Source organism: Sander vitreus, chromosome 15, assembly GCF_031162955.1.
Source record: "Sander vitreus isolate 19-12246 chromosome 15, sanVit1, whole genome shotgun sequence".
Taxonomy (NCBI): Eukaryota; Metazoa; Chordata; class Actinopteri; order Perciformes; family Percidae; genus Sander; species Sander vitreus.
Window position 1 is genome coordinate 6,872,039 of NC_135869.1, and position 25,440 is coordinate 6,897,478.

Here is a 25,440-nt window from a genome sequence, read left to right on the forward strand (position 1 = left end):
TTTATGTTTTTTTGTAAGCTACGACAGCCATTTCAGATATATTTAAAATGTTGTGAAAAAAACCCTAATTGGGTTTTAGCAGGTGGTTCCGCTTTGTGTTACATAAAACCTGCTTGATTAATTTAATTAACGTAGTTATTACTGTGAATATTTGGTTTGTTGATATTTCAGTAACTAACCTAATATAATTCATTCACTTTATTTCATTTAAATAGTTGACATAATTTAACAGTGTCCGCTCGAGCGCACTGGCATGACGTTCAATGTGCTGAATCAAAGGACCACCACAGCTATATGTTCCACACGGAGGCTTTTTGTCAACGGACCCCAAAAAAACGAGTTTGCGCTGTACTCACAAGGAAGTGCGGAAAAAATCGTGCGCTTCTTTCAGTTAAATTGGCTCAAAAGCTGGCGGTTTGTTGTTCTTATTATTTATATAACGTGTGATACATTTCCCCCAAAGTAAGGAGTAATAACCTGCCAGAGGCGACACACGCCACACCTTTGAAAATGCCCCGGAGAAAGGTAAGGCAGAGGTTTGCAGCAGACTCAGCCGTTAGTGCAAGACTGCAGATTGGACACACAACAACATAACGTCATAGCTAATATTAGCCAAGATCTAGCTAACTGCTGTAGACATTTGTTCGACCGCCTGTGAGCTGAAATGCGACCCTACAAGATGCCGTTAATACGTTGTAGATGTGTGTTGAATATCAATGTTGGTAGAGTCACTCGACTTGAACTGTCGTTTTGTGTTGCTAAAAGCTACGCTAGCTAATGTTTGTTGCTGAGTTGCAAGAATGTGTTCATGTCGAAGTGTCGCTTCTTCGGGGTAAAGTGAGAAGAGCTTTGAAAATGTGGGCTTTGCGAATTTTGGTCAGATTTCTATCACCTTGCGGAGCGCATAGACATGCTGACCTCAGTTAATGTCAATAACGGCAGCTTTCGCTAACTGTTGAAAGGTACAGGCTGTTCTAGTGCGAGGATGGAACGAAGCACCAAAACAACGCTGTGATTGGACAGAATCTAGACAAGCGTTGCGTTCATTGGTCTGACTCTTTCAAACTCCGCCTCCTCTCTTTGTATGGCTGTATGTTAATGAAGTGGCTCAGTTGTGAAGTTGTCATAAATAAAACGTCGAATTTGCGCTGTGGTCCATGTTGTAGCGTAGAGTGATAGTCCCCTCCCCCCCCCACACTTATATATTGTTTGCTACTGTCTTTTAGTACTATTTAAAATGTAGTTCATTTGTATTAGTATTAAAAGACAAGTAGCCTAATGGTGATGTTATCAACATTAGTCTGTATGCTAATACAGCATTGTACAGTGTATAGTGTAGGGTATTGTATTGTGTAAAGCTTTCCTATTTTGACCCCCTCCCATGTACTGTACTTATTTTGTATCCGTATATGGCTTTAAATCTAAATGTTGATTCATGGTATAGCTCTCCTCATTTTTATTTTCTTTACTCTGTTTTTTTCTGTCTCTATCGCGCTGTAACACCTAATTTACCCCCCCGGGCATCAATAAAGGGTTATATCATATCCTTCATGGGTTTTTTTCTTGGGTTGCCCTGTGTAAATTAAATGTGTCTTATGTAGAAAATAGAAAAATAGGATTGTGAACTAAATATGAAGTGCAATGAATGAAATACAGAGAAATATATATATACACATCATTCTTTCGCCAATTATTATACAATTGTAGGTAGCCCTGTAATATCACATTTGGGATAATATTTCAGAGGATGTTGGAGGGGACCCCCCCCAAATAAGCTTGTGTTTTTTGTTCAATGCAAATGACATGTTGGCTACCACTCGCCCCTTGCCCCACCCCCAATCAGTGGGGTGACCCCTCGCTTCTACGCCTCCGTTATCAGCATCACCCCATTCATTCCGTGTGGCAGGCAGCTAGGCAGCCTGCAATTTTGACAAAAATACGCAGTAAAACAAGTGTATGGGACACTTTTATTAGTTGAATTTCTTTACTGAGTTCTGTGGGCTCTCGTGTTAATGAACAATTAGTCGACTTATTTGACTACAAACTGAAAATTCACGCGGAAGGTGCACTCCGGCGTTGTGACAACATGGGGTTGGTACAATAGATTAAATCGGCGTTATTCGGGGTCTACCCTTGTTGATGCCGATTCGGCTTGTTTTAAGTATTTATTAACGAGTCCATCGTGGCAAGAGTGGGTGCAGCACGGAAAGGATGTGGAGAGGGTGATGCTCCTCCCCCAGTATGGGATCTTTGCTGAATTATCCGCTGGTAAAAAAAAACAAAAAAAAACACACACACAAATCTTTACTTACAGCAGTCCCACAGAATTTCTCTTAATTCTTCATCTGATACTGTTGTGGTGACAGTGCCAACTTTCTGTTTAATCACGCCCGTTTGCTGATCCATGTTGTTTTCAGAGGACCGCCGGCAGCAGCTCGGACGGGACAGAGGACTCGGATTTTTCCGCCGACCTCGAGCACGTCGAAGCTTCCGAGAGCGCGCACAGGCGCAGCAGCACGCGCCTGACTCGAGCTTCACTGCGCCTCAGCCGGAGCTCACAAGGTAAACATTTGAAGTTTTTTTGGGAAATAATCCGTTATAGGAACAACGAATAATCAAATAAATCAATTATATCATACATAGGCAAGAGCGATAGAAAGTTTGGGATGAGAAATGGTGGAATAAGAAACAATATCAGGGACTTTAATAGCATAGAAAGGAATACATAAATAGCCGTATCTAGGTTAGCATGCTAACGTTTTAGTCTCCCAAAATAGTTCTTATAGTTTGGTAGCTCATACATTTATAGTGTTATAGTTTCCCTACTATATTTTAACTTCAAAGTGACACCCATAAAGTGTGGTTGTATCAACCTTTTTATTGGTTTAAGGGAGCACATATCTTAGGAATAACCTTGTAATTACACCGGTTTATTTTACCATGACCACTACACCAGTGTATTTCAGAATTTATGGTAGACCTTTCCTAGCCTCTTTTAATAATAATAATAATAATAATAATAATAATAATAATAATAATATATTTTATTTGTAATGCACTTTACATTTGGAGCAAATCTCAAAGTGCTACAGTTAAGATCATAAAAGCATGGTAAAAACATCAATATAAAATACAAATAGGCAGTGCAACAACTTGCAGAGTTAGTTAAAACTCATAAGTTCTCCTAAAAAGAAATGTTTTTAGTCGTTTTTTCAAAGTCTCAATAGTTTGACGTGCTCTCAGATGGTCGGAGAGGGCATTCCAGATCCGAGGAGCGGCACAACAGAAAGTCCCATCACCCACGGTGCTGAGCTTAGTCTTGGGGAGAAGGAGGCGGTTTGAGTCTGTTGAACGGAGGGATCGAGTTGTAGTTAGAGGGGTGAGTAGTTCTTTCAGATGCGGGCGAGGGGGGCATTTCCATAGATGCACTGGTGGGTAAGAAGGGAGACCTTATATTCAATCCTGGCGGAAACGGGAAGCCAGTGAAGCTAACGGAGAATGGGTGTGATGCGGTCATATTTTCGCACTCTCATCAGGATCCTTGCAGCACTATTCTGAACACACTGCAGTCTCTGCAGGCTTTTGGTTAGGGATCCCGATGAGAAGTGCGTTACAGTAATCCAGTCTGGAGGAGACAAAGGTGTCTTTGACCTCTTATCTTGTGAATGGACGTTTAGAAAGTTAGAACTACCGTTTTCTTGCAATTTTCCTTGTAGGTAGGCTATTATTGCACCTATTTATTAGCCTATTTCCCTGTTTTGTTTTCTGCTCTTCACACACATTTTAGTGGTTTCCTACATATTTATTCATACCTATTTATTACCAAGCCAGACATTCCTACATATAGTATAATTTCATTTATATGTCATTTGAATGAGGAAGGATGCTTTAATTCAGGGACCACAGAGAGACTTCAAACCCACCCCCCCTCAGTTCAGCAGTACAGCAGGATATAGCTATATATGGGCAGCTTAAAGCATGAATGGGTTCAGACAGCCAGACCTCCCCCCACCACAGACACACAAACTCTACTCCCACCCCCTGTGTGACCTCTTTCTGTTGTGGCTGCCAGAGGGGATTTACAGCAGAGAAAGAAAAGTTGATTCTTTTTTTCCTCTGCTTTTTGTCACTGAGAGAAGTTGTTTGCTCTCCTAGTCCCCGTAGAGGCTTTAGAAAAAGCACGGAGGCTCGTTTTCTCTAAAAAGAAGCGGCGTCGGAGGTTCAGTCTTCTTTTCTGTGGCGGGATTAGTCTCTTCATAAGCATTGAGCCCATTTGCAACAAGTAACTCTGTCTTCTTTCCTGTTTCTGCTTGGAGTTGCTCAGTTACAGACTGCTTAGGTTTGAGAAATCAATCTAGAATTTGGAAAACTTAAATGCGTCTGTTCAGCAGATTGTAAACTAAAGTTTTTGCAGGACATTTTCTTACAAGTTTCCATGTAGACAATCATAGTAGAAATGATTATTTCCATTATCATTTATTCTGCTGATTAAGTTTTGTGATTCATCTTTGCTGACATCATCAAATCACTAATCATCTAAAAGCTAAAGATGCGCATTTGACGATAACATGAGACAAAGAGTGGCCGCAAATTCTCACAAGTTAGAGGCTGGGAACTAGGAAATGTTGTCATTTTTGAATGAAAAAGGACTTCAATTACCAATTGATTATCAAAATAGTTGCTAATTAAAAACCCTCTAAAATTGTAGTTCATTATCTTCTCTTCCCCTCTCTTCTCTTTCTCTCTCTTCTCTTCCCCTCTCTTCTTTTCCTCTCTCTTCTCTTCTGTTATCTTTCCCTCTCTTCATCTCTCCTCTCCTCTCCTAAAATGTTCTCGTGATGCAAATGAAACTCCGGGAATGTGGTTGTTTGAGGAACCTTTGTTTTTCAACAACTTTTTAAGGACTCGAACATTACTATCTGCCAGCCTGCGGGCCAGTCTCAGAGAGGCTGGGTCTACCACACTGGGTCAACCCCTAGTTGCTCCAGAGGTGTGCGGCCTCTGACATATATAGCAACTGTAAGTCGCTTTGGATAAAAGCGTCAGCTAAATGATATGTAATGTAATGTAATATTTGTTCAGTGTCCTCGGCTGTCAGATCTGCTACAGCTTCTTAAAAGGTGTGTTCAGGGTTTTGGGGAGTTTTTTTTTCTTTGGAATTGTTCATTTTTGGTCCAAAATACAGAAAGCAAAAAGAGACTGTTCACATTTTATTGAACTTTTTGTTTGCGACAAATCTGGCTAACACGCAGGAAGCGGGCTCAGGGTGCTGGTAGTGTAGAGTCAGTGCCGGTTCTGGAAGGACTGGTCAAGGCCTGATTGAGGGTGGAACGTTCCTACTACCAGATGATGGTTTTCAGTCATTTGTGGGCTGTGGGGGGGTGGGGTGGGGATGTTATGCTCCGTGGGGGAGGATGGGGAGTTGGTGTTTAATTTTTGATTAAGAAAAGCACATATTTGTTTGAAAGGTTTTGTTGTTGTTGTTTTTATTTTTTTTAGGTTTTTTTGTATGTTGATTTTCTGTGATTGTGAATCTTATCTGAAAATGGTCCAATAAAGGGACTTTGAAAACCGCTCCTCTCCTCTCCTCTCCTCTCCTCTCCTCTAGATAACTGCAGCTCAGTACGGAGCAGTTCTCCTGCAGCCCCGGGTCCTGACGAAGGCCTTGATTCGGCAGCCGAGTCGGCCACAGCAGCAGCAGTGGCTGCGTCCGTCTTCTCCTCTGGGCGCAGGATCACACGCAGCCAGCAGGGGGCGACAAACACCACAGCCAAAAAATACCCACTGCGTCAGAGCAGGTCGTCTGGCTCAGAGACCGAGGCTAACGGTGAGAGCAGCAGTGTGTACTGTATGTTTCAGTGAAGAGAGCAGTCAGGAGATAGAGGGAGAGGACCAAAGGTAGAGTAAAAGGAAAGAACGATGAGTAGATGAAGGGTATGGAAGGGTATGAGATGATTATGTTTAGTTTTATTTTGAACGTTATGTGTTGTTAAAAAATAAAGATAAATAGGAACATGTACTACATTTCAGTACAGGCAAGAAAACTAACTAACTAACTAACTAATTAACTAACTAAAAATCCTCAGCAAACATATCTTTCAAAATTATTGTAAATGATTCAAATAAGGATTTCCATGTTCAAAAAGGAGTAGGAAGAAGTCCTAAGTCCTACCCCCTTTTTTCTATGTTTGTACTTTAGTTAAATACAAAACAATTCTTCACTTATTTATATATGTATAACACATATCCACATACATGCAAGGCCCAGCGTCAAGAGTCTGATTCTGGACCACACCGATACCGGATCAGCAAACTTTCTGTTACTACACAGGTTAGACCCAGTGCTGCCACTGGTGGTTTCGTCTAAAGTGGGTTGAAAAGACCCCTTATGACGCGTGCTTTTTATTTATTTTTTTTTTTTTTTGAAGTGGGAATTTTAGAGTTTCAGTTTCCAGAGCTGCGAGACAACACTGCCAGAAACTAAATTCATCTCTGAAAGATGAGTCTGAAATACGAGTGCAAAAAAAATGTCCATTCGCATATTTCAAAAATAAAGATTCGCCCTTTCGAAACTTGCGTTTCAATGTTTCAGAACGTTTTTCCCCCAACATATGCACATAACAGTTTTCAGATCACCATTTACAAGGTTCCAAACCTAGAAAACAAAGTTAATAGATCGGGAGAATAGTGACTCCTTTCAAACTCTGAAAATGTGTTGTATTGTAAATAGAGTGCTGCAGTTGCAGAGCAAAACTCAAATACAAAAGCAATGTTTGCAGAGAATTGAGTTTTGTTTCAGCCTAAAAACACTATTCAAGCCTTTAAACTTAGTTTCAATCTAGCAAAATTTTTTATTAGATGTCAAGGGTTAGGTTAGAGTTTCAACCTTTCAAACCTTTTTTTCAGTTTCGAAATATGACATACAGTGGGGCAAAAAAGTATTTAGTCAGCCACCAATTCTGCAAGTTCTCTCACTTAAAAAGGCCTGTAATTTTCATCATAGGTACACTTCAACTATGAGAGCCAAAATGAGAAAAAAAAAATCCAGAAAATCACATTGTAGGATTTTTAATGAATTTATTTGCAAATTATGGTGGAAAATAAGTATTTGCTCAATATCAAAAGTTCATCTCAATACTTTGTTATAGACCCTTTGCTGGCAATGACAGAGGTCAAATGTTTTCTGTAAGTCTTCACAAGGTGTTCACACACTGTTGCTGGTATTTTGGCCCATTCCTCCATGCAGATCTCCTCTAGAGCAGTGATGTTTTGGGGCTGTCGCTGGGCAACACGGACTTTCAACTCCCTACAAAGATGTTCTATGGGGTTGAGATCTGGAGACTGGCTAGGCCACTCCAGGAACCTGAAATGCTTCTTACGAAGCCACTCCTTCGTTGCCCGGGCGGTGTGTTTGGGATCATTGTCATGCTGAAAGACCCAGCCACGTTTCATCTTCAATGTCCTTGCTGATGGAAGGAGGTTTTCACTCAAAATCTCACGATACACGCCCCATTCATTCTTTCCTTTACACGGATCAGTTGTCCTGGTCCCTTTGCAGATAAACAGCCCCAAAGCATGATGTTTCCACCCCCATGCTTCACAGTAGGTATGGTGTTCTTTGGATGCAACTGAGCATTCTTTCCCCTCCACCACGATGAGTTGAGTTTTTACCAAAAAGTTCTATTTTGGTTTCATTTGACCATATGACATTCTCCCAATCCTCTTCTGGATCATCCAAATGCTCTCTAGCAAACTCCAGACGGGCCTGGACATGTACAGGCTTAAGCAGGGGGACACGTCTGGCACTGCAGGATTTGAGTCCCTGGCGGCGTATTGTGTTACTGATGGTAGCCTTTGTTACTTTGGTCCCAGCTCTCTGCAGGTCATTCACTAGGTCCCCCCGTGTGGTTCTGGGATTTTTGCTCACCGTTCTTGTGATCATTTTGACCCCACGGGGTGAGATCTTGCGTGGAGCCCCAGATCGAGGGAGATTATCAGTGGTCTTGTATGTCTTCCATTTTCTTATAATTGCTCCCACAGTTGATTTCTTCACACCAAGCTGCTTACCTATTGCAGATTCAGTCTTCCCAGCCTGGTGCAGGTCTACAATTTTGTTTCTGGTGTCCTTTGACAGCTGTTTGGTCTTGGCCATAGTGGAGTTTGGAGTGTGACTGTTTGAGGTTGTGGACAGGTGTCTTTTATACTGATAAGTTCAAACAGGTGCCATTAATACAGGTAACGAGTGGAGGACAGAGGAGCCTCTTAAAGAAGAAGTTACAGGTCTGTGAGAGCCAGAAATCTTGCTTGTTTGTAGGTGACCAAATACTTATTTTCCCGAGGAATTTGCAAATAAATTCATTAAAAATCCTACAATGTGATTTTCTGGATTTTTTTCCCCTTATTTTGGCTCTCGTAGTTGAAGTGTACCTATGATGAAAATTACAGGCCTCTCTCATCTTTTTAAGTGGGAGAACTTGCACAATTAGTGGCTGACTAAATACTTTTTTGCCCCACTGTATTAATCTAGAGAATGACGTGAGGGGTAGAGGCTGAGAAGGAGGAGGAGGAAGGGCGTCTATCTGCGTGTTTCATTCATTCATTGCAGTGCCATTCAGCTAATGTCATGAGCCCTGTCTGTGATCACAGTGTGTTCCTGATTATAAAGAAGACAAATATGTCTCTGTGCATATCTTGGACTTGTGTTTTGACACAGGGACGAATTATGAATTACCTTACAGAGACCAGTCTAACTTTAGACACTGCAGGAGGGGGTGATCTGTATCCATTAAAGCAGATACATCTGCACATGCATTGTTTGGATGTTCAGTTGTATAATTTAGTGCCTAAACATTGAGTCATGTCGTGAAACAATATTAAGAGTGATGTCATGGTACACAGTTAAACACAAGTCATGAATTTTCATCATGTGTATGTCACATAAACCTAGTTTGTTTGTTAACATATTAAAACAAGGAAATAATCATACAGTAGCAACAGATGTGGGGCTTATCGTTTGGCTCCTCTTTGACTCCTCAAAATAACTATAGACTATACTGTAGATCATGGGCTCTAAAAGTGACCCTTGTGGAACACCAGATTTAATGTTAACAAGAGCTAATTCCTCAATAGGTGACAAACTGACCTCGACCATGAGGATAGCTAGAGAGATTCTTGGGAATTCCTTATTATCATTAACACCAGTGGTTCTTCCATCAATTATGCTTCAGCTAGGGCTAGGCAATATATTATTATATCGGCATCGATATATGAGACTAGATATCGCCTTAAATTTTGGATATCATAATATGACATAAGTGTTATCTTGTCCTTGTTTTAAAGGCTGCATCACAGTAAAGTGATGTAATTTTCTAAACTTTCTAGCTGTTTTATTATTTGCCTTTACCCACTTTGTCATTGTATCCACATTATTGATGATTATATATCAAAACTCTCATTGTGTAAATATGTTTTTAAAGCACTAATAGTCAACCATACAAAATCGCCACAACATCGAGATCGATGTATTTGGTCAAAAATATCGTGATGTTCTCCATATCGCCTAGCCCTAGTTTCTAGGGCTGAACGATTAATCGCATTTGCAATAATATCGCGATATGTTAAAACGCGATTTCCTAATCGCAAAGGCTGCGATTTGGTCACATGACTCGCGTGAGCAAATCAGTCTGCACTCCGCAGAGAAAGCATCAACTTAGCACGCTAACGCTATGCCGTACCTTGAGCAGATTTCAAGATCATTCGACCAACTCAAAGTTGTAGTTTAAAACTTTTACAGCCAGTTTAATAAAATTAAGGTTTTTTTCGGGCTCGAGTCCATACATGCAGTTAATGGATACAGGCACGCAGAACTGAAGGCTCGGTTGGCAACGATTAGCTCTGATTAGCGGTTAGCTCCAGTTAGCAGTTAGCTCCGGTTAGCTCCGTTATAAAGATATGGAGTGGAGGAGCTGCTACTGAGAGGGGTAACAACCAGACTCTGATAAATGACGTTCGGGGAGCTTTCACGGCAGCGTGGCTGCGTTGTTTCAACGGTTTCATTAGTACAGTTAATCCCACGGCAAGACCAGCAGCAGCATGCTACTGCTAACGTAACGATAGCCTCTCTGTCTCTGAGTGCAACGTTGACGCTGTAAAAAAAACACACCGTTGTACACACACATACTTATTTAACTGTATAGTAAAGTTCAAAGACAGTGTTTAAAAAGTGCATGTTTACACATGTTTATTACAGTAAATGATAATTAAATGTATATATTACTAAGTGTGGTAAAGCCACACATTTGTTTTTATATTTCTGCAATCTGCACTTTAGTTTGTGTGATTTGTTTCTGACTTTCATATGAATGTTTACACCAGGCTTGGTCAGTGCTCAATATACTACTGTGACTGAAGTAGTTAAATAAAAGATGTCATTCATATAAATACATGCATCACCTAATTTCATCATCACATACAGGCCTGGCCTCCAGGAAAGAACAGTTTGTTTAATATATCTAATCTTGTGTTGTTCATACTATACAATGATTTATTGCTTGTTGTTGTTGAATAATACAGAAGACAAAGAGCTTAAAAAATAATCGCATATTGAATCGCAATATTTGTGAAAAAAATCGCAATTAGATTATTTTCAAAAATCGTTCAGCCCTACTAGTTTCAGCCACAGATAGTTGGCACTTTTCACGCAATATGAGTGCTCACTGGTTCGGCAAAAAAATATCAAGATGTAACAATGTAGTACTCGAATTATCCTTGGGGAAAAATGAATGAATTGTCAAGACCAACAACCCTGATTAGCTATTGTGATCACAATATTTAACAAAATAACTGAGTTTGTCATAGATTGTCGTGGAGGGATTTGTAGGTGACAAATTCCTCCATGCCCTGGCCCCACAGTACCTCTCTGACCTCCTCCATCTATACACCCCACCCTGAAACTTGCGGTACTCAGACGCTGGCCTGCTCTCCATTCCCCACACCAGACTCTGTACCTTTGGAGATTCAGCCTTTCATGTTGCAGCCCCATCTCTCTGGAATACCCTCCCTGCAGATATCTGACATGCTACATCCCTGGACATTTAAAAAAAAAAAAAACTACTCAAACACCACCTGCTATTATTATTATAGGTACCTCTTTGTGTCTTTGTTTGCTTGTTTTGTCTACCTGCAGGGTTTATCAGGAGAGTGACTCACTTTAAATGCTTGTTGGTGTTAGGAAAGATGTTTTGGGGTGTAACACGAAGTTAAAGAAATTGTTTAGCATTGGCAGAGGTTTGCAATCTCTGCCAAGTTAAATTAAAAAAAAGAATTGCCTGACATCTAAAATAGTCCAATGTGACTGGATAAATAGGAGAAGAAATGGGTTGCAAAATGTCCCATTCACCTGCCTCTCTGAGCTCAAGCAATGGTCTTCTGCTGCAGTAACATCAGTCTTTACTATTGGATTTCTCTGCTGGCAGCCATTGCAGGAGGGTGTTAACTGCATCTGTATGTGGTCACATTTGCGGTCTACAGAGACTTCCCTTAAGATAGATTTTGGCAATAGAGATAGAAAAGGGATTTAAAAAAAATCCAAGACTATTTAGGCTATTTAGGGATATACAGATTTTTAATGCTCATTTTTTGTTTTCTGTCAGTGCTACTGTTGCTGTACTGCTGTTTTCCAACCCACAGGAGTTGTATTTAGTCCACCATTTGCTAACCTGCATGAAAGCCATTATTGAACATGAACCCTGCATGAAAGCCATTATTGAACATGAACCCTGCATGAAAGCCATTATTGAACATTCTGTTGTTTGTGCTGGGACAACTTTCTCCCGGGATAATCTGAAACCACAGTTCATCTACCCCATAATTGTACCAAGCCTTTAGAATGAGATCATTAGGGTACATATTTATTATCTCTATGATGATCACTCATTTGAAAATATTAAATTTGTTCACTCTTTGACTTTCAGTTGAAACCACAGATTTATGCAGGAGTTGTAAGTTTATACACAGCATTCTTGCAATCCTTCCCTCTAATTCCCTCTGTCCTGATTGTCTCACGCAGACCTGAAGCAGGGGGCGGACCGGGACGAGACCCCTCCCCGGACCCCGACAGGTAACGCCCCCTCCTCAGAGTCAGACATCGAGGTTTCCAGTCACAGCAACGACCTCGTGTCTTCTAGCAACGATATTGTAGTTTCACAAGAGGAGGACGAGAGATTGGCCAAAGAGCTGTCACTCAAAGAGGCCGCCGCCCATGACCTTTCCCACCGGCCGAAACGACGGCGCTTCCACGAGAGCTACAACTTCAACATGAAGTGTCCCACACCTGGGTGCAACTCATTGGGTGAGGGCAGAAACACCGCAACAGTATTTCATTGGATCAGATGTCCTGCTCCTATGCACCCACCCTTAGCTCTCTGCATACATCGCTCTGTCTCTTTCCCTCTCTGTTTCCCTCCCCCGTTCTCAATTCAATTCAGTTGTATTTAATGTGTCAAATCATAACAGAAGTTATGTCAGGACACTTTACAGATAGAGTAGGTCTAGACCACACTCTGTAATTTACAAAGACCCAACAATTCCGCCCAAGAGCAAGCATTTGGCTCTTGGTGGGCGGCCGGTTAGGACACAGAGACACTGGATACAGATATACAGAAATATGATTCATAATAATTATAGCAGTTGGTATGATGAACAGTGACACGTATAGTAACAATTAGGATAGTAGAACATTGACTAGCAATAATAGTAGTAGCAGTGCAGGGCATAGCAGGGCGTCGAGCAGGACCATGGCAGCAGCTGCGAACACGATCCAGGTTCAAACCCCTAATCCAATTCTCCTTCTCTTTTCTCTCTCAGGTCATCTAACAGGGAGGCATGAGAGACATTTCTCCATATCAGGATGTCCTCTCTACCACAATCTCTCTGCTGATGAATGCAAGGTACACACACGCACACACATACATACACACAGGGTAAGAAGTGAGTGTGAAACCATGACGCCGAATGCTATTTTAAAACAGAAACATTTCCCACAGGAAGCTCTGACCATTTTATGTGTTTTCTGTCATCTTACAGTATTTAGTATTTTGTTGTGTTTTTCTGAGAAGATCTGCCACACTGGAGTAAAAAAAAAAAAAAAAGTCACATTCTTGCTTCAGTTACTTCGTTGTAGCTTTTATGATATACCTTATTAGTCATACCAAGTTTCCACTGTGGGAACATCTCAGCCATCACACTGTGACCAAGTGTCCTGTGGATGAAACTGAAGGAAACTCACAGACTCAAATTGAAGTTGTCAAGCTGCGAAGCCTCCCAGGAACATGGAGGTGGTTGCTGCAATTTTTCCGCTGTGGGGGTGGTTGTGAGTCGTTGGTGGTAGACAGTGTTGATGTTTTGTTAGGGCAAGGCATCGACGCGCGATAAACAGGCCGAGGAAAGGACGCTGTCACACCGCCAGGACGAGAACAGACACTCCACAAGAAACCAGGTAACACACAAGCACACACACACACACACACACACACACACACACACACACATACACATATATATATATATATATATATATATATATATATATATATATATATATATATATATATATATATATATATATATATATACAGCATGTGCAAGTGCATCAGACAAGCATAACACATGGTGACACATGCTCACACTTAAAACATACATGCACAAGGAAGTTTTCCTCACCACCCGAGGTTTCTCCCTAAAAGGGAGTTCTTCCTCACCACTGTTGCACTAAATGCTTGCTCTTGGGGGAATTACTGGAATTGTTGGGTCTTTGTAAATTATAGAGTGTGGTCTAGACATGCTCTATCTGTAAAGTGTCGATAACTCTTGTTATGATTTGATACTATAAATAAAATTGAATTGAAATTGAATTGAATATACTATATACATAAACTTCCCACACTCTGCAGAATAACTCTTAAAGGTCCTATGACATGCTGCTTTTTGGATGCTTTTATATAGGCCTTAGTGTTCCCCTAATACTGTATCTGAAGTCTCTTTTATATAGGCCTTAGTGGTTATCTGAAGTCTCTTTCCTGAAATTCAGCCTTGGTGCAGAATTACAGCCACTAGAGCCAGTCCCACAATGAGCTTTCCTTAGGATGTGCCATTTCTGTGTCTGTAGCTTTAAATGCTATTGAGGAGGAGAGGGGGGGGCAAGGTCGATGGTGGGGGTGTGGCCTTGACCAACTTGCTTGTTTGCAAGCCATGATGTCTCTCTCTTTCTCATGGGCGGGCCAAATTCTCTGGGCGGGTAAAGCAGAGAAAGGGGAGGATCGGCCCATCTGAGTTTTCATTTTCTCAAAGGCAGAGCAGGATACCCAGGGCTCGGTTTACACCTATCGCCATTTCTAGCCACTGGGGGACCATAGGCAGGCTGGGGGAACTCATATTAATGTTAAAAAAAACCTCATAAAGTTAAATTTTCATGCCATGGGACCTTTAAAGCAGTAATACCTCAGGTCAGAGAGGTGATTCCTCAATATAGCAGGGCCAGAGGCAAAGTGATGAAAGGCTGCTGTTGGTTGGGTCACAGTGAGTGTGAAAGGGCTTTGATCATTGATCAATAACAAAGACCGTAAATGAGCCAGATTTGGCCTAAAAAGCTGATTTTAATCCATTATCCCTGGCCAGATGTTAAAAGGGAACCCTTAAACAGAATAAAATTACATATTTTATAAATATATAAAATATATAAAATTATCTATATATATTTTATCCATGAGTGGTACATGGCCTTTTTGAAGGGAACACACTCACAGATTTTGGTACATTGAACTTAAGACAATGATAAGATGAACAGTTTAGCCACGCTGCAAAATGGCTTATTGCGTTGGTATGTTTGTAAGCAGGTTGCTGTCTGTGCAACTATGAGTATGGATCACTGTATCCTCAGCAAATGGCAAATAATTTAAATACACATAAAAGTGGCCCGAGTATAGCTTCCTGTGGGACGCCAGTATAGGTGTTAAAGGCATGGGACTTACTTTCATGGTCCAAAATTAGCACACGTCGAATGCGAGTGAAGATCTATGTTGGCGAATAAAATAAATAAAGTCAGTTGATGAAATAGGGCTACTTCACTACAAACTCATAACTACAACACATTACTTGATTGACCACGTTTTGTTTTGCTTTGACTCTGCACACTGGCGGAGGCATGCAACGTATTACTGTCAATAATTGCATCGCAATTTCCAATGACCCTCCCTGTCCACTGTTGCTACGGTTGCGCTTACTTTATCTAGCTCGCTAATCAAGCAGTGATACAATATCTATACTTGTATTAATGGAAGTTGATATAACTCGGCAAGACATTTTTTCTTTATATATTCACACCAGGCACTCCTCAAAAGGTAAAGGGGTCAAAATGCAAGTGTATAATCTTCTCTGTTTAAGTGTGTTTGTGTCTGTGTGGTTCCAGGCCCCGACAGAGCGTCAGCTGCGCTACAAGGAGAAGGTGACGGAGCTGAGGAGGAAGAGGAATTCTAGCCTCAATAAGGAGCAGAAGGAGAAGCACATGGTAAGTGGGTGAGAAATGAACGGGAATACTTAGTGGTGGTATTCACATCCTTTACTCTAGTAAAAGTACTAATACCAAACTGTAAAAAATACTCTAGTCAAAGTCCTGCATTGAAAATGTCACTCAAGTAAAAGTATCTACGTATCATCAGGAAAATGGACAAAGTATTCAAAGCAAAAGTACTCAATGCAGAAACCTCCTCACATTTTAGAAACTGGAAAAGATCAAACCAGTTGTGTCAATCAACTAAGTTTTTTTCTAAACATTTCAGGACTTGTAGGCCTGTTTATTGTATTGGTAGCTTATTTATAACAAAACCTTACTTTAGTAACTAAAGCTGTCAGATTAATGTAGTGGAGTAAAAAGTACAATATTTTTCTCTGTTATGTAATGGAGTAGAAGAAAAAAGTGGCATGAAAAGAAAAGGCTCAAGTAAAGTGCAAGTACCTCAAAATTGTATTTAAGTAAATGTACTTAATTCATTTTTCTGTTTTATTTATTGTGTTATTATAGTGTCAGGAGTAATCTCAGGACACTTTACAGATAGAGTAGGTCTAGACCACACTCAAAACAATTCCAACCACGGACAATACTCCTTCATAAACCTCTCCCCTCCACCTATCCTTCCCGTACTATGTTTTGACTTTCTTTGTTTCTCTCTCTCCGCCCCACGACTTCCAGGAGCACCGTCAGAGCCACAGAGCTAGCAGGGAGCCGCTGCTGGAGAACATCACCAGCGACTACGACCTCGAGCTGTTCAGGAAAGCGCAGGCACGTGCCTCGGAGGACCTTGTAAGAGAGAAAACTCATCATCACGTCCCTCCCTTACTCTTTCCTCCTTCCCTTTGTTTTTATTGCCCCCCCCCCCCTCCCCTTTTTCTGCATTATTCCTCTTCTTCTCTGTTTCAGTCAGCAAACCCTCCTCTGCAGCCACATGAGGAGTCTGAGATATTTTTGGTAGTTTGGACGATCACTTCCTGTTATTCTGTGTTTGTTTCTTCTTCTGCTCTGTTACTTTGTGACCCATTCAGATGTTATTTTAATCAGGCTTGCTCTTAACAATCACATTGATGGTTCTATGTTTTTAGTCGGTTAAACTACAAATGGCATACACTTATATATATATGTGTGTGTATATATATGTATGTATGTATGTATGTATATATATATATATATATATATATATATATACTTGTTCTAAACAAAAGCCATCTTGAAAAACGTAAAATATAGGTATCCATCAGTATAAAATTTTTTATACTTTCTTCGTCAAAATAAAGTTGTCATTGCCTGGTCATGTAGCTAATTTTTTATCTAAAATTCACTTGCCCCTGATTTGAGGCCATATGTTACGTTTACACCATTTGGTTCACCAGATTCTCTTCCCTGAATAATTGGGATATTTCCTCTTTCTCCTCTCTCCCCTCTGCCTGCTCGCCTGCCCTCTTTTCTTGTCCTCTTTTGTACCTTTTCACTTCCTTTCCCCATCTCCCTTTCCCTCCTTTGCTGGCCTGTATAGGAGAAACTTCGTCTGGCCGGCCAGGTGTCAGAGGGCAGCAACATGATAAAGACCATTGTGTTTGGCCGCTACGAGCTCGACACGTGGTACCATTCTCCATACCCAGAGGAATACGCCCGCCTGGGGAGGCTCTACATGTGCGAGTTTTGCCTTAAGTACATGAAGAGCCAGACCATTCTGCGCAGGCACATGGTAAGGCAGCTTTTTCTATGGGGCATATGCACGTTCTTAAAGGGTAATTTCGGGGTTTTTCAACCTGGACCCTATTTTTGTATGTTTGTGTGTGTAAGTGACTGATGGGAACAACACTCTTTGAAATTGGTCCAGTATTAAGCGAGGTTGCTGTAACCGGTAGCCACAGACTGAGCTGCAATGTAATCCTATAGGGCAAATGTGCGTCTTCAATTTCGTTTTCTTAAAGTGCTGTTTTATCCACTGACAGGCTCAGATTATTATACTAAGTGTCTGACAACATTATGGAAACAATCCCTTTTTAAAACCTCTTTAAGACCTTTTTGTTTAACCATAAACAGCTCGTGATCGCTAGCGCAAACCCCCCCCGACTCCATTTAAAAAAAACAATACTTAGCGTGTATAGAGCATGTATAGAACGTATTTTCCTCTTCCATACAGCATCGTCACTAAAGATACCACAACATGAATATCGGTAAATTATGTGTTTATTTCAATCAAAACTAGGGTTTGTGATTGTGAAAAGCGGAAAGACGAACCAAAATGGCTTTTCATAGTTTTATTTTGCTTCTGTCAACTTTGAATCAAGTGGATTTAATATGCTAAAATGTTTTTTTATTTACGTTGAATCTGGTGGCGTTAGCTAACCCAATTTCACGGCTGTTTTGAAAAAGGATCTTACTCTTTAACAGAAAGGTTTGTAGATATCATTTCCATAATGTTGTGTGTAAGACACTTAGAACAATAATCTGAGCATGTCAGTGGCAAAACGAGCACTTTTGTGAATGTAAATGGAACCGTGCACCATTTCCCTATTAACTTACATTGTAGCTTGTTTGGCTGACTGCCAAAAGCAGCAATCTTGCTTAAAACTGGACCAATGTCAAAGATTGTTGTTTCCATTAGTCACTTAAACACAAAAACATAGGAAAATAGGGTCCAGGTTGAAATAAACCGGTTACCCTTTAAAAATGAGGGAATGGCTGTGTCTGAAATCAACTGCTAACAATCCCACAATGCAACACTTTACATTTTAAAGATGTGAAAAATTACTGTTGTTTTATAGACAGTCTAGTTAGGTTTTAATGTTTCTTTAAATCTTACTTGCAATTCCTCCCGGTCACACCACTGGACTCCAATGTCAGATTAACACAGAGTGGGGCTGATTCCAATCACACAAAACTTCTAATTTTGCTAGTTTATGCGTAGTTTCACAAACTTCAAGAGCTCTGTGTTCAAACAGAAATGGTTCTTGGTTTTGGTAACCCAGGTTTACCTTTTAATCCAATTCCAGTTGGCATCATGTTCTAAAAGTTTTAGATTTGGTGTTTTTAGACCTGCAGATACACTTTTTTTTTCACTGTCACACATTTGTTTGGACGCATTATTTTCTCCTGTAGAATTCACTTTACAGATTCAGTCTGCTGATATACTGTTTGTCATCAAACATACTTGTGACTTTCCTTAGTATTTCTAACACAAACATGGATCATCAGCACCAACCATGCGGTACAGTATATAATGTGCTAGGTGTTCTTTGAAGTTTCAATGGTCTTTTCACTGGGGAGATGATGTATTGTTAGAAAAAGTGGGAAAAAAATGTTTCTATTAAAAAAATGCTTCCTTCTGTTTCAGTATTTTTTATGTTTTAGTTTTATTTGTTCTCACATTCATCCCACTTTTTAATAAGGGGAAAAAAAACAACTGCTTAATATTGCAAATTCTCCCAGGTGTAGGGGGCGGGACTTTATCTTAGCTTATTAACTGTCTCTGATCGATAACCAAAAGATTACAGCTTCCAGTCAGTAATGTTGATGATTCAAAATGAAAATGGACTGTGGCACAAAATGAGGCTGGGCGATTGCCTTAGTTCCAACTATAACCTTACTATCTCAATGCCTAAGGCTATTCATTATTTTATTCCTAAACCATGCAGACTCTATTTAGATAGACTGTATAACTTTGACCTTCTAATGTAGTTCACACCGTTTCTATATTGGAGTGAGAGAAGCGAAAAGAGGACCTTTTACCGGACTCGGTGCTCTGCTGAACTTAATGCTTTGGAGCTTGGATGGCAATCAAATACATGGCCAGAGCATTGTTGCCTGTAGAAGACTGTGGCAGCTTTTGCAGTATTAAAAAGAGAACTTGAATTTTGAAACTAAATAAGAACAGTCCTCTGGGATTAAACCTTTTTTACACTTAGCACATACTCTAGCGTGGTTTAAAGGGGCACTTCACCAATATTACACATAAAGGTTTGTCTAAGATTAGGGCATTTATTAAGCACGGAGCATCCAGTGGTTTTGGAACCCATACTAGGGACTAAAAGTCAGAATATATCTGTGCCTCTGTGGCTTTGATTTTGACCATTCTTTATTAAATCTATCTTTTGTGAGCCCCTCATCTTACTTTAGTGAAATACTACTACAGATGTGCATTAAACACTGAAAAAAGGTTTTTATTTATCTAGAATGACCACTATGTGAAACTATTGTGAAATGTTTTACTAACTAGTATATAAACTAGCCTGTGCTTCTTTCCCTTATCTATGTTGCATAAAGGCCAAGTGTGTGTGGAAGCACCCTCCAGGCGACGAGATCTACAGGAAGGGGAACATCTCTGTCTTTGAGGTGGACGGAAAGAAGAACAAGGTAAAAGTGCGCTGCACGACTCCTCCTGACCTTCCCCTAGAAGGTCCAGGAATCATTGGGCCTAATGCTAGAACATTTTCGTATTCTTATCCTAAAGGCCCTTACTTTTTTCCTTGAGGTTTTTCTCTCCCAAGTCAGACTCACCGAACTCCTAACTGCACAAACAGAAATGACTTGTTTTCAACTTGATAATGATGAACGCCACCTGTTCATGAGAAGGTGTGCGATTAGTAGATTTGGTCATCAGGATTGACAGTGCTATATAGGGCTACCTGTTCTGCTTTGTTACAACATTACACATCAACAGTCTTATTTAGGCCTGTAACAATTATTACATAATTGTCTAATTGTTTTTTTTCTTTCTTTTTCTATTGTTTCTTTGTTTAACTGCAATTAATTGCTAACATTAGCAATGTCTTAATGGTTATGACTGTTGATGGTAATTGTTGATTTTGTTTAGATATGCCAAATCATAATAAATAATTATTGGTCAGACTATTGAGCTAAATCTATGCTAGCGGCAGCTGTCACTTGGGTTAGGGTACTTGCCATAGCAACTCCAGACATAATAATAATATTTTTTTTTTTCCCCCTGTAGTGAAAGAGGCATGCTATCTGTACATAACTCGTACCAAAAGTCTGGATCACTTGTGAATTTCATTCGTACCTAAAAAATGAGAAAATTGGTGAACGAACAGTCAACAGTGTGAGCATCAAGGAGAGGTGTTTGCATGTGAAAATGGCACTTCTGGTTAGTTTTCTCTAGTGTTACCTCTTTAGCTTGAAGTACGACCTGTGTCTCCGGCCATTTTAACCAATTGTTGTGCCTGAATGTAATGCTAACATACCTAATGAGATGGAGATCTGTCTGTGTAAGATTAGCCGGGACCATTATTATTTCCACGTGTCTAAAATCTTGGAAACCTTGGAGTAGATAATAAATAACACTCACAAAACTTAAAGACAAAAAGCTAAAGAAGTCCACTGGGAACCAACTACAATCATTAGATCTGGGAAAAGTCATTTAGTTACATTCATTTGGCTTAGGTGGTGCCCAAAATGGCTTAGGTGCTGCGCCTAAGCCTTAAAATGGCAGGGGGGGAAACCCTGGCTGTGTTTCCTGTAACCTTTGATAAATTATAATGCCTATGATGCTCTTCCTCACAGATATACTGTCAGAACTTGTGTCTGCTGGCGAAACTCTTCCTGGACCACAAGACTCTGTATTACGATGTGGAACCTTTCCTCTTCTATGTCATGACCGAAGCTGACAACACAGGGTGCCATCTGGTCGGATACTTCTCCAAGGTAACCTAGGAGACGATCACAGAGTCCTCTTCGCCCTCGCTTTATGATGGATTACTGATACAAAAAAGTGTTTCCCAGATAAGATAAATGAGCAAAAGTGAATATGCAAAGCCAAAAGTAATGCGATGAGATGCAAAAAAGCTTTTCTTTTTTGTCAAAAAGTATACCTTTGCCTGTGTAAATATCAGCTCAAAATATCAGGAACCTCAAATTCCAAAATATTAGTGCTGATATCAACCCTAAAAAACCCCCAGGTTGTGTTTACGGTTATATTCTTCCTCTGCAGGAGAAGAACTCGTTCCTGAACTACAACGTGTCCTGCATCCTCACCATGCCACAGTACATGAGGCAGGGCTACGGCAAGATGCTCATAGACTTCAGTGAGTGCAGACACCCAGTGTGTGTATTCCTCTTTGTGTGTCCTTGTATGTGTTTGTCTCGTAAACTTAACACTGGCCAAGGGATTCTGCAAAGTGCAATAACACCAGATTTAGGAGGCTGTCCGAAGCACTTGGCCCTCTGAGGAAACCCTCGCAAACTCTTGGTTTTTGGGTATTACAGTCGTTAATTTTTGTCTATGTTTTCTGTGTTTTTTTCTGCTTTCTCAGTAGAAGAAGATGATGTTTAAGGAGGAGTGTAGATAGGGCTGCACAATATATCTTTTTCTTTTTTTTTTTAAATCATCATCACGATATCAGCTATTATTATTTTATATATTCAGAGATTTTTTTTGTCTTAGTTAAAAGAAAACTCTCAGTAGAAAACTGCACTTTAAAATGTAACTGTCATTCTTTTTTTAGTGGTTCCTTTTATATTAAATTCAATAATAAATTTGTTCAATGAAAGAATGTTGCAAATGATTTCATTTGGTTTGAATACAACAACAATCTCTTGTATTTTAGCAAAACAGATCCACAACTGAGCTCACTTTACTTTGTTTATCGCGATATTCAACGTTATCGCATATTGCATATTTTCCTCATATCGTGCAGCCCTAAGTGTAGCCAACAAAAGTCTGTATCTGGTCTGTCCTTTTAAGGTTACCTGTTGTCCAAGGTGGAGGAGAAGGTGGGTTCCCCCGAGCGCCCCCTGTCAGACCTGGGCCTTATCAGCTACCGCAGTTACTGGAAGGAGGTGCTGCTGCGCTACCTGAACAACTTTCAGGGCAAGGAGATCTCCATCAAAGGTCAGAGCTGGAACACAATTGTCCAAAATGCTGGCAAAAGATTATTCACTTCTATTTATTCAGGCAAGTCTTCACACCTACCTCGTTTGGTCCATTTAAAACGAACCCTGGAGCGTTTGGTCGGATACTCCGGTTGGTTTGGGCTGGTGTGAAAGCTCATCTGAACTCTGGAGGGATCAAACAAAGGAACTCTGGGCCGCTTGAAAACGGGGGCTCTCAGTTTGCTTCCAAGTGAACTAGAGTTTGGTTCACTTCAAGTGAGAACGCGATCCGCCCCAAATACAGGAAGTGAACCAAAAACAGAGCATTTACTAGCCTGCAATTTCAACCTTGCACACAATTTACGAACTTATATATAATTTACGGGATGATAACTTTCAGATACATAAGCTTTTTCTGAGCACACGTCGCTGGTCATCTGTGTGACATCATCATCTCTCTCTCTCTCTCTCTCTCTCTCTCTCTCTCTCTCTCTCTCTCTCTCTCTCTCTCCTTCACTCTGTGTCTGTCAGCTGCTCATTGTTCGCCTTCTTCTAAAATATTAGAAACGCCAAAGCATAACCAGAAAACCCAAGACGTTATAAATTTGGTGTTGCTCCATTATTTCTGTATCAGCGAGTTTGGGATATTCTGTCCAATAAACAAGCGACCATCTCGATCGGGTGACGTGTCTACAGTGTTCGGTGCGTTTGACAAAGTGCAGTGTGAAAGGAAAGCGAACCAAATGAATACGCAAGAGACCAGAGGCAGAGTTGGTTTCGGGAATGCCTAATTAAATATGAAGTGAGGACCGAGTATTGTATGTGACCGACTTTGTCTAGAGTAGGTGACATAAGTAGAAAAGGGTCTTGTAAATGAAAGTGAACCATTGAAATAAACTTGGGAGAGAGGAAGGGTGGGCAGTGGTGCATCCAGCGTGCGTGCATTCATGTGTGTCCGCCTTTGTGAATGGACCAGAGAGCACCGAGGCCACACCAAGTCAGCGCTCAAGTGATAAATGAAGGTGGATGCACACAAGACATAAACTGGAGCAAAACTGGGTCGTCCCAAACACATTCAGAGGACTGAGGGAACATCCTGCTTTGTACATCAGTTTTGTTTCTCCTGGTTGTATCCATTCTACAGAAAAGCACTGCTGCTGTGATGAAAACGTAAACAAGACTTCAGCTGCATTCACACCAAATAAGATGTTGCAGAAATTAGCACAGGGTTGTGCAGCGGAGTGACATAAATGGCCCATTTGTGTCTCCATTGTGTGTTCTCCATGGTGCTAACATTTAGCCGTACCGGGTCCTACAAGTGACGAGTGACATAACATAACATTTCACTCTGTTTTTTACATTTTATATTAAACAACAATATATAACAAGCAAATGCAGACATTAGTTATCGACAAGGCAACTTCTCATCTCATGACATTTCTACAAGCATTGACACAAATATTCACAGCTTTAAATCTTGTGAAATGTAATTTAACTGCAGACATACATTTTTACCTTTACAGCATTTCAGAGACTCAATCAAGGAGTTATAGTCAAATTATAGTACCCTAAAGCATGGGTTGGATCTTTGAAATTTGGATTAATAAATAATGAAATTTACCTAATAATAACATTTTGATAGATGTTTTTAGTAGTTTGTCTTTGTAACCAGTGATGACCCTCTTACAGTCTATTTTAACACGCATCTTCATTTTGCATAGTATAAATTCTTCCAAGATTGACAAAAGCTTAATGTAATAAAGCTACAGTTGGCAATAATCTCTGTGAATTTTGATTAGTGAAATTCAGATGGCTATATATTATGCAGAATTTGTGTATCTCCTTTACTTTGTTATTTATACAGAACAAAATGTCACTCTATTGTGTTTTGTCTTATGTGATTGGCCACTGCAGAATGACGTCGTGTTCTGTTTCTCCAATAGTCGAGTCTGTTTCAACTTTTCGCTATAGGGCCACTTTTTTTCTGCCATCCTCTGCACCGCCACAACCTAAACGCACTACCCACATTCAAATGAATGGGCGGACTGGCGTCTGACGTCTGATTTCCAGTCACACTAGCATGCTAATATGCTCACAATTATTATAACAGTGATGTCATGCAGGTATAATGTTCACCAACTTAGTTTCGCCTGTTAGCATGCTAACATTGGCACGAAACACAAAGTAATATTTAGTCTTTAACCCAATATGATGTATTCACTGTAGACTTTTAGATCATTTCAGTTGACTGAAAGTCAGCTGACTAAGACACAATAGTGCACGTAGTTTTAGAGTTACTGTTCACAAATAACTAATTCACTGCAATATAAAAATCATTTTGTCACACTAAATAAAGAGGTAGCGAAAGCATCAGATAATAGATTGTCTCCAGGATCAGACAGCAGCCATGACAGTGGGACAAAACAGCAAATATTTCAGTAATAACACTCCGTTCCCTCCTGTCCAAGCCTCTTTTTGTCCTGCTCTTTTTTTTTTTTTCTTTAATAAATTCTGCATGTTATTTTGAATTAAGGAAGATCTTTTCAACTCACACAGGAGGAACAAGTCATTCCAGTCTGAGTCTACATTCGAATGCATTCTCACTGTTCTGCCATGGTGCGGCCACTCTGCCTCTGCCATTGTCCGCCATGCCTGTAGAAATTAGCAGACATTGTAGAAAGTGGGTTTTGTCATCATTCAGGAGCCTTTTGATTCGTTCCAACTATGCCCACTGTGTTTGCCCCTTTCAAAAAGAGCTCTGAATGTGGTCATATTTTAGCTACATAAAGTTTAGAATGTGGAGTAGTTTTTCAGTTGCATAGAAACAGCCCAAGCCTCAACAATGATAAAGCTGTTTAGCAAAAGCAAAAACAAAATTGTTGTGTGCTGTGATCTAGATGGTTTTTCATTTGTTTAATGTTACTGTGAATATGTAACTTCTAGGGTTGTCCTCAACTAAAGAAATTCTTAGTCCACTAACACTCCTGATTTTATAAACTAATCCATTAGTTGATTTAAAGCCCCTGTCTTGCTTTTTT

General features: G+C 40.2%; 1 protein-coding gene across 8 annotated transcripts in view; it reads left to right on the top strand.

The window, feature by feature from the left end:
- The first annotated feature begins 332 nt into the window (after positions 1-332).
- Positions 333-25,440, top strand: part of LOC144530052 (histone acetyltransferase KAT7-like) — a 29,597-nt gene continuing 4,489 nt past the window's right edge. Inside the window, exons 1-14 of one of the 8 annotated variants that reach the window (XM_078269458.1) lie at positions 333-525; positions 2,418-2,562; positions 5,609-5,827; positions 12,068-12,349; positions 12,865-12,947; positions 13,409-13,495; positions 15,464-15,562; positions 16,244-16,354; positions 16,472-16,519; positions 17,082-17,273; positions 19,838-19,927; positions 21,095-21,235; positions 21,522-21,615; positions 22,275-22,421. In XM_078269458.1, coding sequence (XP_078125584.1) covers positions 511-525; positions 2,418-2,562; positions 5,609-5,827; positions 12,068-12,349; positions 12,865-12,947; positions 13,409-13,495; positions 15,464-15,562; positions 16,244-16,354; positions 16,472-16,519; positions 17,082-17,273; positions 19,838-19,927; positions 21,095-21,235; positions 21,522-21,615; positions 22,275-22,421 — 1,753 coding nt within the window. In that variant the 5' untranslated portion in view covers positions 333-510. Of the gene's footprint in view, positions 526-2,039; positions 2,269-2,417; positions 2,563-5,608; positions 5,828-12,067; positions 12,350-12,864; positions 12,948-13,408; positions 13,496-15,463; positions 15,563-16,243; positions 16,355-16,471; positions 16,520-17,081; positions 17,274-19,837; positions 19,928-21,094; positions 21,236-21,521; positions 21,616-22,274; positions 22,422-25,440 lie in introns of those variants that run through there. The other 7 variants (XM_078269457.1, XM_078269463.1, XM_078269461.1 and 4 more) reach the window with 7 other exon arrangements.